Raw genomic sequence first — 13,116 nt, 5'->3', positions numbered from 1 at the left:
GTGAAAGTGTATGTATCATGTACTTGCATGTGTGTGTATGCGCGTATGTGTGTGTGTGTGATTTTAATCATTAATGCAATTATTATTGTTCATGTTTTGTCTTACTGTGCCGCCGCCGCCTCTACTGGGCGCCTGTTTAGAAGATAGGGAACTCTCCCGGTTTTACACGCCACCTTTCTTCCTTTAGAGAACGATCCTTCTATCGTGCTCATCACTTTCATCTTCTCTTCGTTTGTTCGGCTTTAACGGTAGAATTGGTTTCGGTTTGTGCCGTTGGCCGTATTCTAGGGGACCACCAGTAAAGAATGCTCAATATAATTTTACTCTCTAGTGAACGTATTTAATGAACGTTTTTCACCTCTTGGTGCTGCCAATCGAGTAGGGTAACAGTGATCGATCTGGCCTGTTAGATAGTGAGGAGATTACAGCGAAATGGCGGGCTTTGTAAGTAAATCTGCATAATAAACAAATAGAACTAATGACAACAGGTTGCAGTAATATTGCTTTTGTTATGTTTCGAAAATGAAAGAAAATTGAATTGTTGAAGGTGATGTCTTGGTAACTATTCTATCCTTGTTTTGATTTCTTTCGTTTCGTTGATGAATGTTGGTATCTAAATATTTTAAATTATTTTAATATATATATTTACCCAAAAGTTCCACTTTAAGTTCACGTCTTATTTGTCCGCTCGTAGATCGCAACACAGTTGATGTTTTCACTTCCGATGGGGAACTGATCCGCCAGTTTCCAATCGCGACAAAACCACTCACCGGGCGCTAAAGGTAAAGGATTGGTATGTACACCCTTTTCACTGCCCGGACCAATCAGTATTACGAAGCGACCGTGGAACTCCCTAACATACTGTTCGAACGCTGTGCCGTTGTTGAAGTAGCAGAATAAAAGTGCATCCAGGCGTTCGTCCTGCCAGTTGGACGTTACTTCCCTAACCGAACTGTCCGTTCCGTTGACGAAGACTAATGGAATGTATCGAACGGGTGCGTACTTGGAGTTCCACCATTCCTCATCGATCTCAACACCGACAACACTGATGGTGTCTGGGGGAAAAAACAGGACAGACATCAACATTATTATATTGAGGGTAATGTTATTGTTTAATAAAGCACATATTTATAACAAATTAATCAATAATCATTACTTACCATTTGCGCAACCGATGATCCACTCTAGCAAACCGGTACCACAACCTACACTAGCAATCTTTTGTATGCCGTAACGATTTAGTGTGCCACCGAACCGTTCCACGTCCTGTTCGAGGGGCCAGGCCCATAAATAGTTTGATCGCTGAGCTGGTGAAAGATCTTGCCCTAGTTCCAGAATCTTTCGCCACTTTTTTGTTTTCATAAAACTTGCGATGTACTGCTGATCTTCCGCATCCGCATCTGTTGTCTTCCGATCGAGCATGGTTCCGGGGGGAGGCTTTGCAACCTTTTGCTTTTCGTTCAAGCACAGACTCTAGACGGTGTATTTCAACCTGCACACACTACACAATCGAACGGTCTCTCTGCGCCTTGCTACTGGTAATAAAGTACTGCGAGGTACGCTTACGCCAGTGAACTTCACAGAAATTATTAATAGATCCTAGGCCGCTGCTGCTGCTATTAGTAGTACCGTTGCCCCCACCATCTCCGTCGCCCGTATTTTCGACTGGTTTATGCCAACTGACGAGTTCGGCCGATGGGACGCGATCGTTTCTAACCGTGCCGCTATCATCAGCTTTGACGTTTGTTTGGCCTACTTCCGTCATTCGACTGTTGGCACTGGTGTTGTAGCTACTGCTATTTTGCGTAGTGGCAGGTTTTAAGATTTTCCGGTACAATTCTAGATTGTCTAGACGAGCATTGAAGGAGGATTTTGGTGTTTCCTGCCTAGCTGTGGGTAAAGTACTGATTTGGTACGGATCATGGGCCGGAGAGCTACTGTTCACGAGCGTACAATCATCATCCGACGGCACCAACGTGATTGGCGTTTTTGGCGTTCCAACCACCTGTATCACGCTGATCCGATTTGCCGGTGTGAACGGTACCGGTTTAGTGCTCTTGAGTGCTTCCTGTTTGATCGCTTTTATCTCGCCATTATTGATATTACCGTTCGCAAGCACGATAACTTTGAGATCACCCTCAGGATGGAAGCTTTTTGCATGCCGCACTATATTGTCCCTGCGCGTACTCGTAATGCCACAGATCGAACATTTGAAGCCTTCCAATCGCGAATGGGTTTTCAGGTGCCGTTCAAGGTTGCGTGCATCGATGAACTCTTTACTGCAAGACTGGCATTGATAACGCTTCACACGATGGCTCAACTTATGATGCTTTAGCGCATTTGTGCGTACAAACGTTTTGCCACATTCATCGCACGAAAACGAACGACTACCGTCATGCACTACGAGGTGTTTGGTGAGGTTACCCTTTAGGGTAAACTTCAGCGGACACAATTCGCATGCGAACTTCTCCTTTGGTGTATGTTTCGATTCTTTGTGTGCCTGCAAATGTGCCGCACTGTCGAAGCTGGCCCTACATCGGGTGCAATGGAAACGACCCGGTGCACTGTGCACCTTGTGGTGCAGCTCCAAATCACGCCTGTGTACATAGGTTTTGTTGCACCGGGTACATGCATAACGGTTAGTACGGTGTACTTCATCGTGGAACTGTTTGTGCGACTTGGAATAGACGGTTTTACAACAAGTTTCGCATTCGTAGCTAACACGCTTCGAGCATTGATTTGAGGATGTCGTTTTATCATTATCTTCCATTGACTGCGACACGTTACCTGCGGAGGTGAGATAATAGAAAGTGAAAACATACTGGCACACGTTCAGAAAGGCATCATTTGGTTGATCATATATTAACAACCTTCGTTCGTTACCTACTGTTTACAAAACACTGTTCATAAACTCGACACCTTTTCCATTTATCTGCTTCAGAATGTTACAAAAACTTCATAAATCTAATTAAAATCATAGTAAGACGAATAGGATAATGATTATTGATACAAAACACAATAACACCAAATAATTCTGAACAAAGGCCCAATTCACAAAACCGTGTCATAAACGTCAAACAACGAGAAGCGAAAAACCAAGATAAATATAAAAAGGTGATAGTGTGAGCATACTCAAATCCATATGTCGCGACGAATGAATGCTTGGAAATGAATATTCGACGGAAACAAAACCCTGTTGAGGGTGATAATCGTGTGAATCATTTTGTACGATAAGCGCATTTATTTTATTAACGTTTGCGCATGTGCATACACGAGTTCCGACGGTTCTCTTTTGTTTATATCTGTTTCACTCGCACTCAATCTACTATAGGAAAACAAACGACCAGAATGAACTATGGGACTTCTAGGCCTTGGTTAAAATATAACACACAATGACAGCTGCCGTGCAAAACTGTCATAGAAAATTAATGATTTTCATGGCAGTGATAAAAACGAGGGTGTGTGAAACAGGCTAACGGAATCGTCTTATTATTTCGGTGTATTGAAAATCGACTTTTGTATCACAGCACGAAATGTAAGCAACGCTCGATGTGATAAAGAGCGGCAGCATTTCTTCATGGTTCAGCCCTAGCGTACGGAGTTCGCGTCTGCGTCACACAGTTTCGGTGCGTGTGTAGTTCGACTGTGCTGTGCTGGGTGACAGGTAATGCACCGATAGTTTGTAGACTCTCCACTGCACACCATATCGCGAGGTGCTGACGAAGGAAGTGATAATTTCAGATAAAACAAAGTACAGTTACCATATTGTGTGCCCCGGAAAGGAATTTCTTCCCAGATAGCCCTCTAGCGAGTTTCTACGTTGCGGACATGAGATTGGTGCAGCCGTTCCATAGTTGGAAAAGTTTGTGAACAGTGAAATTGGAACATCAGGTGAATGTTTAATGATGTAGCGCCATGCCAGAGAAATTGGAAAAAATGATACAAAGTTGAATGAGTTCAAGTGCAACACCCAGACCCGTAGCTTGCAAGTGCTTGTGAAGTGGGAAAAAGAAAATTTCAGGGCAAAGTACCATTTTCGCGACCAGCGCCGAGTGTGTGTGGAAAAATCAATACTAATATAAAAATTAACAATGGCGGCAGGGATCCAATGCTAGCAGGGATCGTGTGAGCGAGCGAGCGGGACGGTACGAACGGTATCACACGCGAATGCGAGAACGGGACACGGGCCAAAAGGTGAGCAAATGGTGAGCAAACGACTCTCCCAAACGAGATGCCAAACGGGATGAAAATTGAGAGCGCAGCAACAGCGGACACACGACGGTGTAGAAGAAGCAGTGGTTGAAGTTCTAACCGAATAATTTGCGCATCTTTGATCGAAAACGGTTTGAGTTGTTTTATCATTATCATTATGATAGAAATGTAGGTTCGCTACCAGTTGAAGGTTGGTTTTTTCACCCGACAAACATACCAACATAGACCAACTTGAGGAAAAAGTGTGGTTGAGTGATCAGTGAATGATGCGGAGATGAATCGTATAAACCGTATCGGGGCGTCAACAAATTGGATGGATGATGATGTGGAGAGGGTAGTAAAGGCCTTCGGCAGGCAAGTGTCAATTTTCATTGTAGTGAAAAGATGTCGATAAAGCAAAGTGTGGACGGTCTCCACGGATGAGACTAGAATTCGATTAGTGTTTCGTGTAGAACTAATGTAGAACACGCAAAGACGGTCTGTTTGTTGCGGTCGTTATGCTATAGTAAATGTACAAATCCCAAGCAGCGCTATTGTCAAAAGAATCCCATGAAAGGACAAATTGTCAAACAAAGGCGAAATCATCAAGTGTGCATCAAATATACCGTCGTCAAGCAGAACTTTTGAAACGATCTTTGAATTGCGTCAGTTGCGTGTATTCATTCGTCCCCTTCCTTACCACAGTAATCATCATCCTAGCCGAATTTTGCATTTGGGAAAACCGGAACAAATCAATGGCCGATCGGAGGAGGTTTTTTTTCTTCCTTTTATCAAGTGCAACCAAAATGGTGAGAATGAGAGAACACTTGGGTACAGTTTTGTGAACGAAACTGTTGTAAAATGTGTAACCATTCTCTGCAGCCGCGTGTGTCCTTTGATTAAAATGAGTGGCAAATGCATCCGCGAACTTTCTCGCAGAAATCATTGTAGAATCTTGGCCGTTATCAAATATTCCTCTCTTGCTAATATCAATTTTCCCGTATCTCTTTTCGCACATAATATAGCGCTTCTCGTTGCGGTGTACCCCCGGTGATGGCAGTGAAGGGAATGTATAAAATGCACCCCAATTATTATCATCCCTCAAAGACGAACGCCACCACCGCAACCAACATACGATAAAGCAACAAAAAAAAGAAGGTGAACACGCATCGTAGCCGCACAAAAGATACATTCGAGCAAGAAAATCCTGCCGTACACGAACGAAAGAGAGAACGGTCGTTTTTCGTTCCTCGAGAAAGCAAAAGAGCAAAGCCGTGAGCATAAAAGCGGGTGCAAACATCGATACAACATCGCACCACACCACTACACCAAACTGTGCAAGAATCGAGAGTGTGTGAGAGCGCAGCATTAACGCAAAGGAAAAACGGTCCTTCTTGTCGTCCTTGTAGCAGCAAATACCACCAACGGAAGAAAAAAATAACAAAAGGCCTTCACTAAGAGCTAACAGCAGCAGCAGCGCAAGAGAGAGAGAGTGTGTGCCCGTTTTAGGGAAAAAAAAGATTGATGGTGCAAAAATATCTTTTCGCCAGCAAAACGGCAACTGCAGCAACAATCAGCAGATTATTTCCGTTGCCAAATCGGTTCCCGACAAACCTCAACCGAACACCATTGCCTGCGTACTGCCGTACGTCGGTGGTCGTCCTGCCTACCTACTGCTCCTGGTAGGTGGCAGGTTGTGTGCGGGGAGTGGGTCGATAGTGAGAGAAAACGTATCCGTGTGCAAAGTGCTCCAGAAAACTCACTCACCCAAAAATGCACAGCATGATCCAGAAACACAGAAAAGGATCGCGACGTAAACTTATCAGCGGCTGCAACTATCACCCCGTCGGATGTGTACGGGAATCGCTCAACGGCATACTTGATTGTGATTATTTTAACATTCCTGCTACGATTGCTGCTTCAGCTTCGACCGATGCAAAATCACAACCTAGCACTAGTATACCCAGCACCACGATATCAACCTTCACACCTACGCGTCAGCGGCGAAGAAGACGGCGAAGGTTGGTGGTCACTCCTCCGGCCGTCACCGCCGTCTATGATGATGGGGTCGAAATGCGTCACCGCAGCCGAAGAAGGGCAGAAGAGGCACCGGAAGAAAATGGCTGTTGTAATGGTATCTTTCCCACCATCGCCCCCAACACCACCACCCCCCTTATACAGTCGGTTCCAGAGCGATATCATCAGCAGTCAACACTAGTGTCTGTGCCCTCGCACCACAGAACCAGAACGAAACTACTGTATAGAAGTATTGTGCAAATATGTTTGGCCTTGTTCTTGATCTTAGGATGCTGTGATGCAGCGAAACAGGAAGGTAAGACTGAACTGGCGTGTGCAGATGATTCTCACCTGGTGGCAATCGTACAATTCGGCTAAATAATTCTTCTCTTTCGCCATTTAAATAGTTTTACAAAGTGGAACGGGGTGTGCATTTCCCAAACGATGGGAAGGTCAATGGTTTCAATCCGGTGTACAACAGCCAATTACAATAGAAGGATCCACATTAAGTACTAGGGGCCGGTGCATTGCTAGTGAAGGCGATAAATTTTTATTAGTTAATGGGTAAGCATATCAGCACAGTTGGAGTAATTTGCTTGAAATTATAAAATTAACGTCTACATATTTATTTTTCTCTATTTTCTCTTTGCTTTCTTCACTACCAATGCGATAAATCGGTAAATGGTTGATGCAACCGCAACCCACGATATGGAAAACGATTCTCGCTCCCGTGCAGCAAAGGATGTCACCGGTGCGTTGTAATTTATCAGAAGCACATAAACATACTCCAGTATAAAGAAAGTGAGTGTGAAGATTTTTATACAGGCCAGTTGAATCCAGCTGCAATGCCTATTCATAGCGTTTTAAAAAGTGATCGGGGCTTAGCTCATCCCAACATGAACGGGCATTCAAGAATATCGTCATCGGATCCATATATGCGATCCAATGAAGATAGCGACAATTGTAAGCAACAGAAACAAACTACTATTTTATCTTTTTTATAAGTGATATATTCCTATATTTTTAATGTGTTTTTCCGTTTTTCATTTTTCATTCGCCTCTATTTATTTCTTCGTTAGAATCGCAAGACAGTTTCTTTGCTCTCAAAAACGATACTCTACTAACCTAGTATTAACTAAACTTAATGCTATCACAACTAACTCTACTATTACTACTAGTACTACTACTACTACTACCTCTACTGCTACCGCCTCCACTAATCATGACTTTTTACTCTATACCACCTTACCGAATCGTCCCCGATTATTGTTTTTATTCACCACTCCGGTCATTGTTCATTGAAAACCCTTCGCTATGTTTCGCTATACCTCTCTCTTTCTCTATCTCTCTCTACAATTACCTTTTATTTTTGTTTAACAGAAGACCCTGATCGGTTTTGCAGAAACTGCACCAGAGCTAGAATTTCTATTTTATTGTCAAAACGAAATGTAATGGAGGTTTCGTTTTTTTTTTGAAGCCCACTTGTTATCCATGATTTTGTGAAAGCATTTTTGTTTCACCTGCGGTGGATCAGTGCGGGCGATGTGTGACGTAAACCATCAACATGTGAAAACACACCTTAACCATCCAAACTTTTACCATTGAATTGTGGTATTTTGGTAAATGCGATTGATAAATTTTTGTTTTCTGCAGTCGCAAACTTCAGAATAATTGCTCCCTGATGTTTGTACAAATATGTGTCTAGAATAAGAATTAATCAAAAAGAAACAAACACACACGAATAGGCATTATTCGCTTTATTTGACTTCATTGCTTTCTATTTTAGTTCACCATAGATTTCGTTCGTTTCTAACACCAGTTATTATTGGTTAGACCATGGGACGGAGTGGCCTTGAACCTGCGAATTGCACAATGCAGAATATGAGTGGAAAACATATTACTTTAATTGGTTCGTTTTGAAAATATTTCAGACACAGTCTCAGTACATTTGTTTGACCTAGCCACAAATAACAGTATAGCCAATTCCATGGAACAAATTAAACCAACTACCGCATAGCGTTTTGTAGTATTTTATAAAACATGGCATTTTTAGTAGACTGTAAAGGACATTACATAGAAAATTCACAACTGCTCGCTGGCCACATTCGTGATTTGTTTCGTTTATTATTCGTTTTGTTTCCATTCTCCTTTATTTACCACCATTTATTTTAGCATTAATCAGTTAGCTCCATCTCTCGATACCCATCTTGCCTACACAAAGTCAGCCAATAATCGCGATTATTTTTTTATTTGGTTGCGTGAATCACCACACTCATACACACCATTTTGACTGTTATTGTTATGATTTTATGGTTTTGTGTAACAATGTCTTCTGAATCATATTTGGTTTGGCAAATTTTACCTTGTGTTACCTTTATACGATTTTTATTGTTTTATTTATGCAGCAAACTTTTTGTGTGCTTTCTGTAACTGAAAACAAACAAAAACTTTTCCCTTTTGAAATAAAAAAGAAATAAAAATAATCTAATCACGATTATAATGCGGACAAATATGGATGCTCAAAAACTTTAGCTTAACATTAAAGATTGATCCATTTAAAAATGATTTATCTAATTCAGTATAATATAACTTATACACAACCAGTGACTTTGTTACCTTATTCTAGTCGATTTCAGAGCAGGTCGCATTGATTAAGCTGATCGTATAGTAATTACACGATTAAGAACGATTTTGCAACAAAATTATTTGAACGTAACAGACTGAATGTTGGGATGGGTTTGCCCGATGTAATTATTCCCCCCACCTTTTTTTATTTAAATTAACTTGTGTTTTTTCGTTCTGTTCCGTTTTCATTCGAATGTTGCGCTTGTTTCAATTTACCTAATGTTGATTAAATGATTGAATGATTGATTGAACGTGAACAGTTTCAGAAAGAATTGTGTGAAGCTAGCATTAATACTATTTACGCTGGATTATGCGAGAACGCACTAAACGGAAAATGGGTTACTTGTGAGCCACAGTTGGCCAGCAACAGTTCCAATGATCGATTTTCCAATTAGATGCCACCCACCCCGCTGCAAAGTGTGAGATGTGACTTCCCGTTCCTGTTGCTTTCGACTACATCCTTCCTTCCTTTGTTGTTCCACATCCACCCAACCCTAGGGCATAAGGAGAAAAGAATTTTTGTTTGTTTTCCATTTTATTGCCGGCACTGCCATCGAGTCGGCAAGTTGTTGTTGGATTCACTTTACAGTACATAAAATATAGAACCGAAACATAGACTGTCATAACATATAACAATCACGTTTTCTTATTAGTCAAGATGCTTCCTCACACATTATACGAACGTAGCGAATTTACTGTTTTTGTACAAGTGGCGATGGGACCATAGAGCGTAGTTGAAGGTTTAGGCGCTGCTCAAATAATAGATTGTGGCCTCAACCGTTATGAAACCATTATTGAGTCATTATTAAATCATGAATGTTGTCAGTTATTCAAAATGCTCTCGAAGGTAGCATGCGCGGAAAATCCCCCTGTTATAGAGCTTGTATTAATCACCTCCAAAAAACCCGTATGCATTATCGCCATGCATTGCACCACAATCTAATACGTGTTGATATTGATTTGCATCACGTTTAGACAATGGAGTTTCACAGATAAACGCATCAAAACTGCCTTACTTACAAAACATTCGATAGTGGACGTTTTTCAAAACCTAATTCTTTTATTTTTCGCACTTAATTACTTCGTTAACTCGTCTTCTGTCATAGGGCTGTTTTATGAACACTTCACAGTGTAGCTTATTTTTTTTACTAACGTGTACCATATGTTTGATTAATGTATGTAGGAATTCAAAGAATGACTAAAACGAAGTATGTACACTGATATATACCCTTCTAATAGTAATTAAAATCCATAATACGGCACACTGGTGCAATTATTTGGCAAATGTGAAACACTTTTTGTGAAGTTCAGAATATCATTATTTATTCTTCGATCGCGTGATTCTTCGCTATTAAATTCTGTTTTAGTCATTCTAACACGTGGTTATGGCAAGGAGTTAGAAAATCCTAAAACATTTATGCAAGTAATTAACCTTCGCTTGTGTGTGTGTTCTTTGATAACAATGAAAATGGCCAATAATATCGCAACAACGGTGCAAGATTTTCTAATTCCTTTCAAATGTAACCGTAGTTATTTGTGATGTGTTGTGTGCATATTTTCATTTATTGTTGGTTGGTTTATGTTTTCCTTTGTTTTTTGGTTCTCTTTGTTTTAGTTGTATGTTCCTCTCCCTCCTATTTGTAAAATGTTGTGCGAAAGTGTCCGTTTTTCTTTAATATATATACTCATTCCTTTTTTTTTCTCTGTTCTCTTTAAACCTCCCCACGAAATATTGGCCAACATTAAACTTTACTTTCAGGCATGGGATGTAAGGGTCGCGAAACATTGCATTACCTTTGCGAACAAATCCCGGGTGATGCTCTATTGTACAGTATGTTTAAAATAAATCCAGAGCCAATTAAATGTCCAATGTCAGGTAAGAATGCGTGCGTTCGGGTATCGATCTGAGGTTAAAAATCTTAATTTAACTGGAAATGTTTCTCCTCTTCCCTTTAAGGATCTTATACGTTCACCTATAATCGGGGTCATGGAGAATGTAGGAGTCCAGTCTCGAATATGGAAATGTGTACAGAAGACAGTAGACTACTGCTAAGTTTTCAGGCATGCCCTGATGTACCTGGGACAGAAAGCACAGGTAAGAATGAAGATTATTGAAGTCTGTCATTATGAAAAACATAATTTATTTGCCTTCTTGGTTTGTTGTGTACAATAATGATTGCAACAGTAAAATCTAGCTTTAATTCACTGTTCGCGTTGTATGTATTTAATGTTTACAGTTGAAGAACTAACATGCTTAGCATGGTGGAAGGATGGCAATTCACGCTATTTGGTGGGTCTGGTTTCACATCATCATGCCACGTCAAATGAAGAAAGATTTAGATGCTTCGTATACGAGAAGCTGAGTGGCTCGGGTAAGCCCTATTGCGGGATTTTTCCTATATTAGTATACCACAACGTTTTACACCTGATAACTTTTCCACATTGCTCTTAGATGCAGAATACAAACTGGCACAGTCCGGTGATGCTACGTGTAACGGACTGGAAAATGCTGAGGTATGTGGGAAATGGAAAAGAATGTTTGAGACATAATTATAATGTACAATCCTCCGTGTTGTAGGTTGGCTCCCGGATTATGACACTCAAGAAAGCTCCTCTAATGGACCGTTGCGACTTTCCTGTCTGGTTCAAAGGTCCTCGGTTCTGGCATGCATTGATGGGCAGTGCACATTACGTATTCGATGCTAGGTAAGTGTCTACTGATGGTGATATTGTTGGAGGTATTCAATGAAAAAAAATCAAATATTTCTGCCTTCTCTCAGTGATGGTTCGTTGCACATCAAGAAACCAAATGGCCACACGGTAGCTCGATCCCTTTGCGAGCAAATCAACAAGCAAACTTCCTCGGAAATGATGGTCGTTGTGCATCACACAATGGGATGGTGAGTAAAAGAAATCGTTGCGATATTTATAACGCAAAATATTGTTGTTGATTGTTGATTATCCTAACTGTACCTTGGTCCTAACTGACTTGGTCACCCTTTGCCTTGTTTTAAATTTCCAGCAAATCTGGGTTTATGTGTGTCATGTTCTATAGAAGAGATACTCACGTAGCCGAGCTACAAATGGGAACACCGACAGCTAGGCTTGAAGATGCATGTACGACTGAAAACTTTGACGTGCATCGAACACCGTTCGTTACTTTGCTTGGTAAGTATCATACACGATACACAGCAGATAGCAAAACGAACGGATGCAATAATTAATCTTTCTTTCGTTTTTTCTTCCTCGTCCAGCAAATAATTCTGAAACGCAGCTATGTCCATTGGAGGGTCAGTATATGATGAAAGGTTTCCTTATGCCTACGTCGTCTATTTCACGGCATAAACGCAACCACAACAACAAAGCTCGCTCGCATCGACACTGGGACGTGGTCGGATACCGCAACCAGGAAAGCGCCATTAGTGGTAGCACCACCGGAACAGCCGGCGGTATTGTAGGCGGCTACATGGGATTGGAAGCGAAGCGAAGATCCTTCCTTCCACGATCTCGGCGGACAGCGGCCGAGTCCAGAAATGATACGTACACCGCGTTTCATTCCGAAGGTGACGGTAAGCATCGTTTTGAAATGAGTGAATGAAAATTTTGCCTCGTGGAAGTTAAACTAAATTTTGTTTACTTTTCTTTTGTTGTACAGCCAATGCTTCCGGCAGATTGCGTCGCGAAACAGCGGGAGGATGTAACATTAATCACAACACCAACCGGCAGCTGTTAGTTGGATGTAACGAGAATAGCATAATTGAAGTCAAACCAAAATGTAAAACCGATGATGAGGAATGTAAGTAATGCAAATTATAAAGAAACACTATATCTTCTAGTCATTAATGATATAGACAAATATTAATTAATAAATCTGTTTTTTTTTCTCATTCATTACCAGTATTCACTTGTCATGGTCATTGGCAGGAAAATCAAACGACGTACATTATTGCAAAGCACTCATTTTCTCAGCATGGTGTGTGTATCAGTTATGTGCCAATGGAAGGCAATCACGTACAACTGTTCGTCGGGGACACCTGTCACCGTGCCAACATGCAGTCGGCCCAGCACAGATCAATGCCAGCCAATATTACCAGCTACGGTAAGTGACTTGTGCCAACAAACAAACGACAAACCTTTTCTTGTACCAGAAAGTAAACTCATTTTCTCTTTTTGTTTTAAGGTAAATGTGGTGAGGTGAGCAGTTCGTTTAAACTTCACCCGAGTCACATGCAGCTTTATTCCTTCGTCCTATCGGTGCTGCTAATGAGAAGCGTTCTGAGATGA

General features: G+C 41.2%; 3 protein-coding genes across 3 annotated transcripts; 1 reads left to right on the top strand and 2 right to left on the bottom strand.

Annotated features, from left to right (window-relative positions):
- Positions 1-669: 669 nt before the first annotated feature.
- LOC128713033 (uncharacterized) lies at positions 670-1,422 on the bottom strand. Its single transcript, XM_053807895.1, has 2 exons — positions 1,161-1,422; positions 670-1,055 (listed from the first exon to the last, which is right to left on the bottom strand). Exons 1-2 carry the CDS (start codon positions 1,420-1,422, stop codon positions 670-672), a joined length of 648 nt encoding a protein of 215 aa, XP_053663870.1.
- A 79-nt stretch (positions 1,423-1,501) lies between these two features.
- LOC128715108 (zinc finger protein 623-like) lies at positions 1,502-2,770 on the bottom strand. The gene has a single exon (XM_053809990.1). It carries the CDS (start codon positions 2,768-2,770, stop codon positions 1,502-1,504), a length of 1,269 nt encoding a protein of 422 aa, XP_053665965.1.
- A 3,194-nt stretch (positions 2,771-5,964) lies between these two features.
- On the top strand, positions 5,965-13,116 carry LOC128716355 (uncharacterized). The gene is made up of 14 exons (XM_053811275.1): positions 5,965-6,523; positions 6,615-6,771; positions 6,944-7,170; positions 10,592-10,708; positions 10,790-10,927; positions 11,070-11,204; positions 11,285-11,346; positions 11,411-11,538; positions 11,613-11,732; positions 11,855-12,000; positions 12,087-12,401; positions 12,488-12,628; positions 12,731-12,931; positions 13,013-13,116. Exons 1-14 carry the CDS (start codon positions 5,965-5,967, stop codon positions 13,114-13,116), a joined length of 2,550 nt encoding a protein of 849 aa, XP_053667250.1.

Source organism: Anopheles marshallii, chromosome 3, assembly GCF_943734725.1.
Source record: "Anopheles marshallii chromosome 3, idAnoMarsDA_429_01, whole genome shotgun sequence".
NCBI lineage: Eukaryota > Metazoa > Arthropoda > Insecta > Diptera > Culicidae > Anopheles > Anopheles marshallii.
This window is presented reverse-complemented; position numbering and strand designations above follow the sequence as displayed.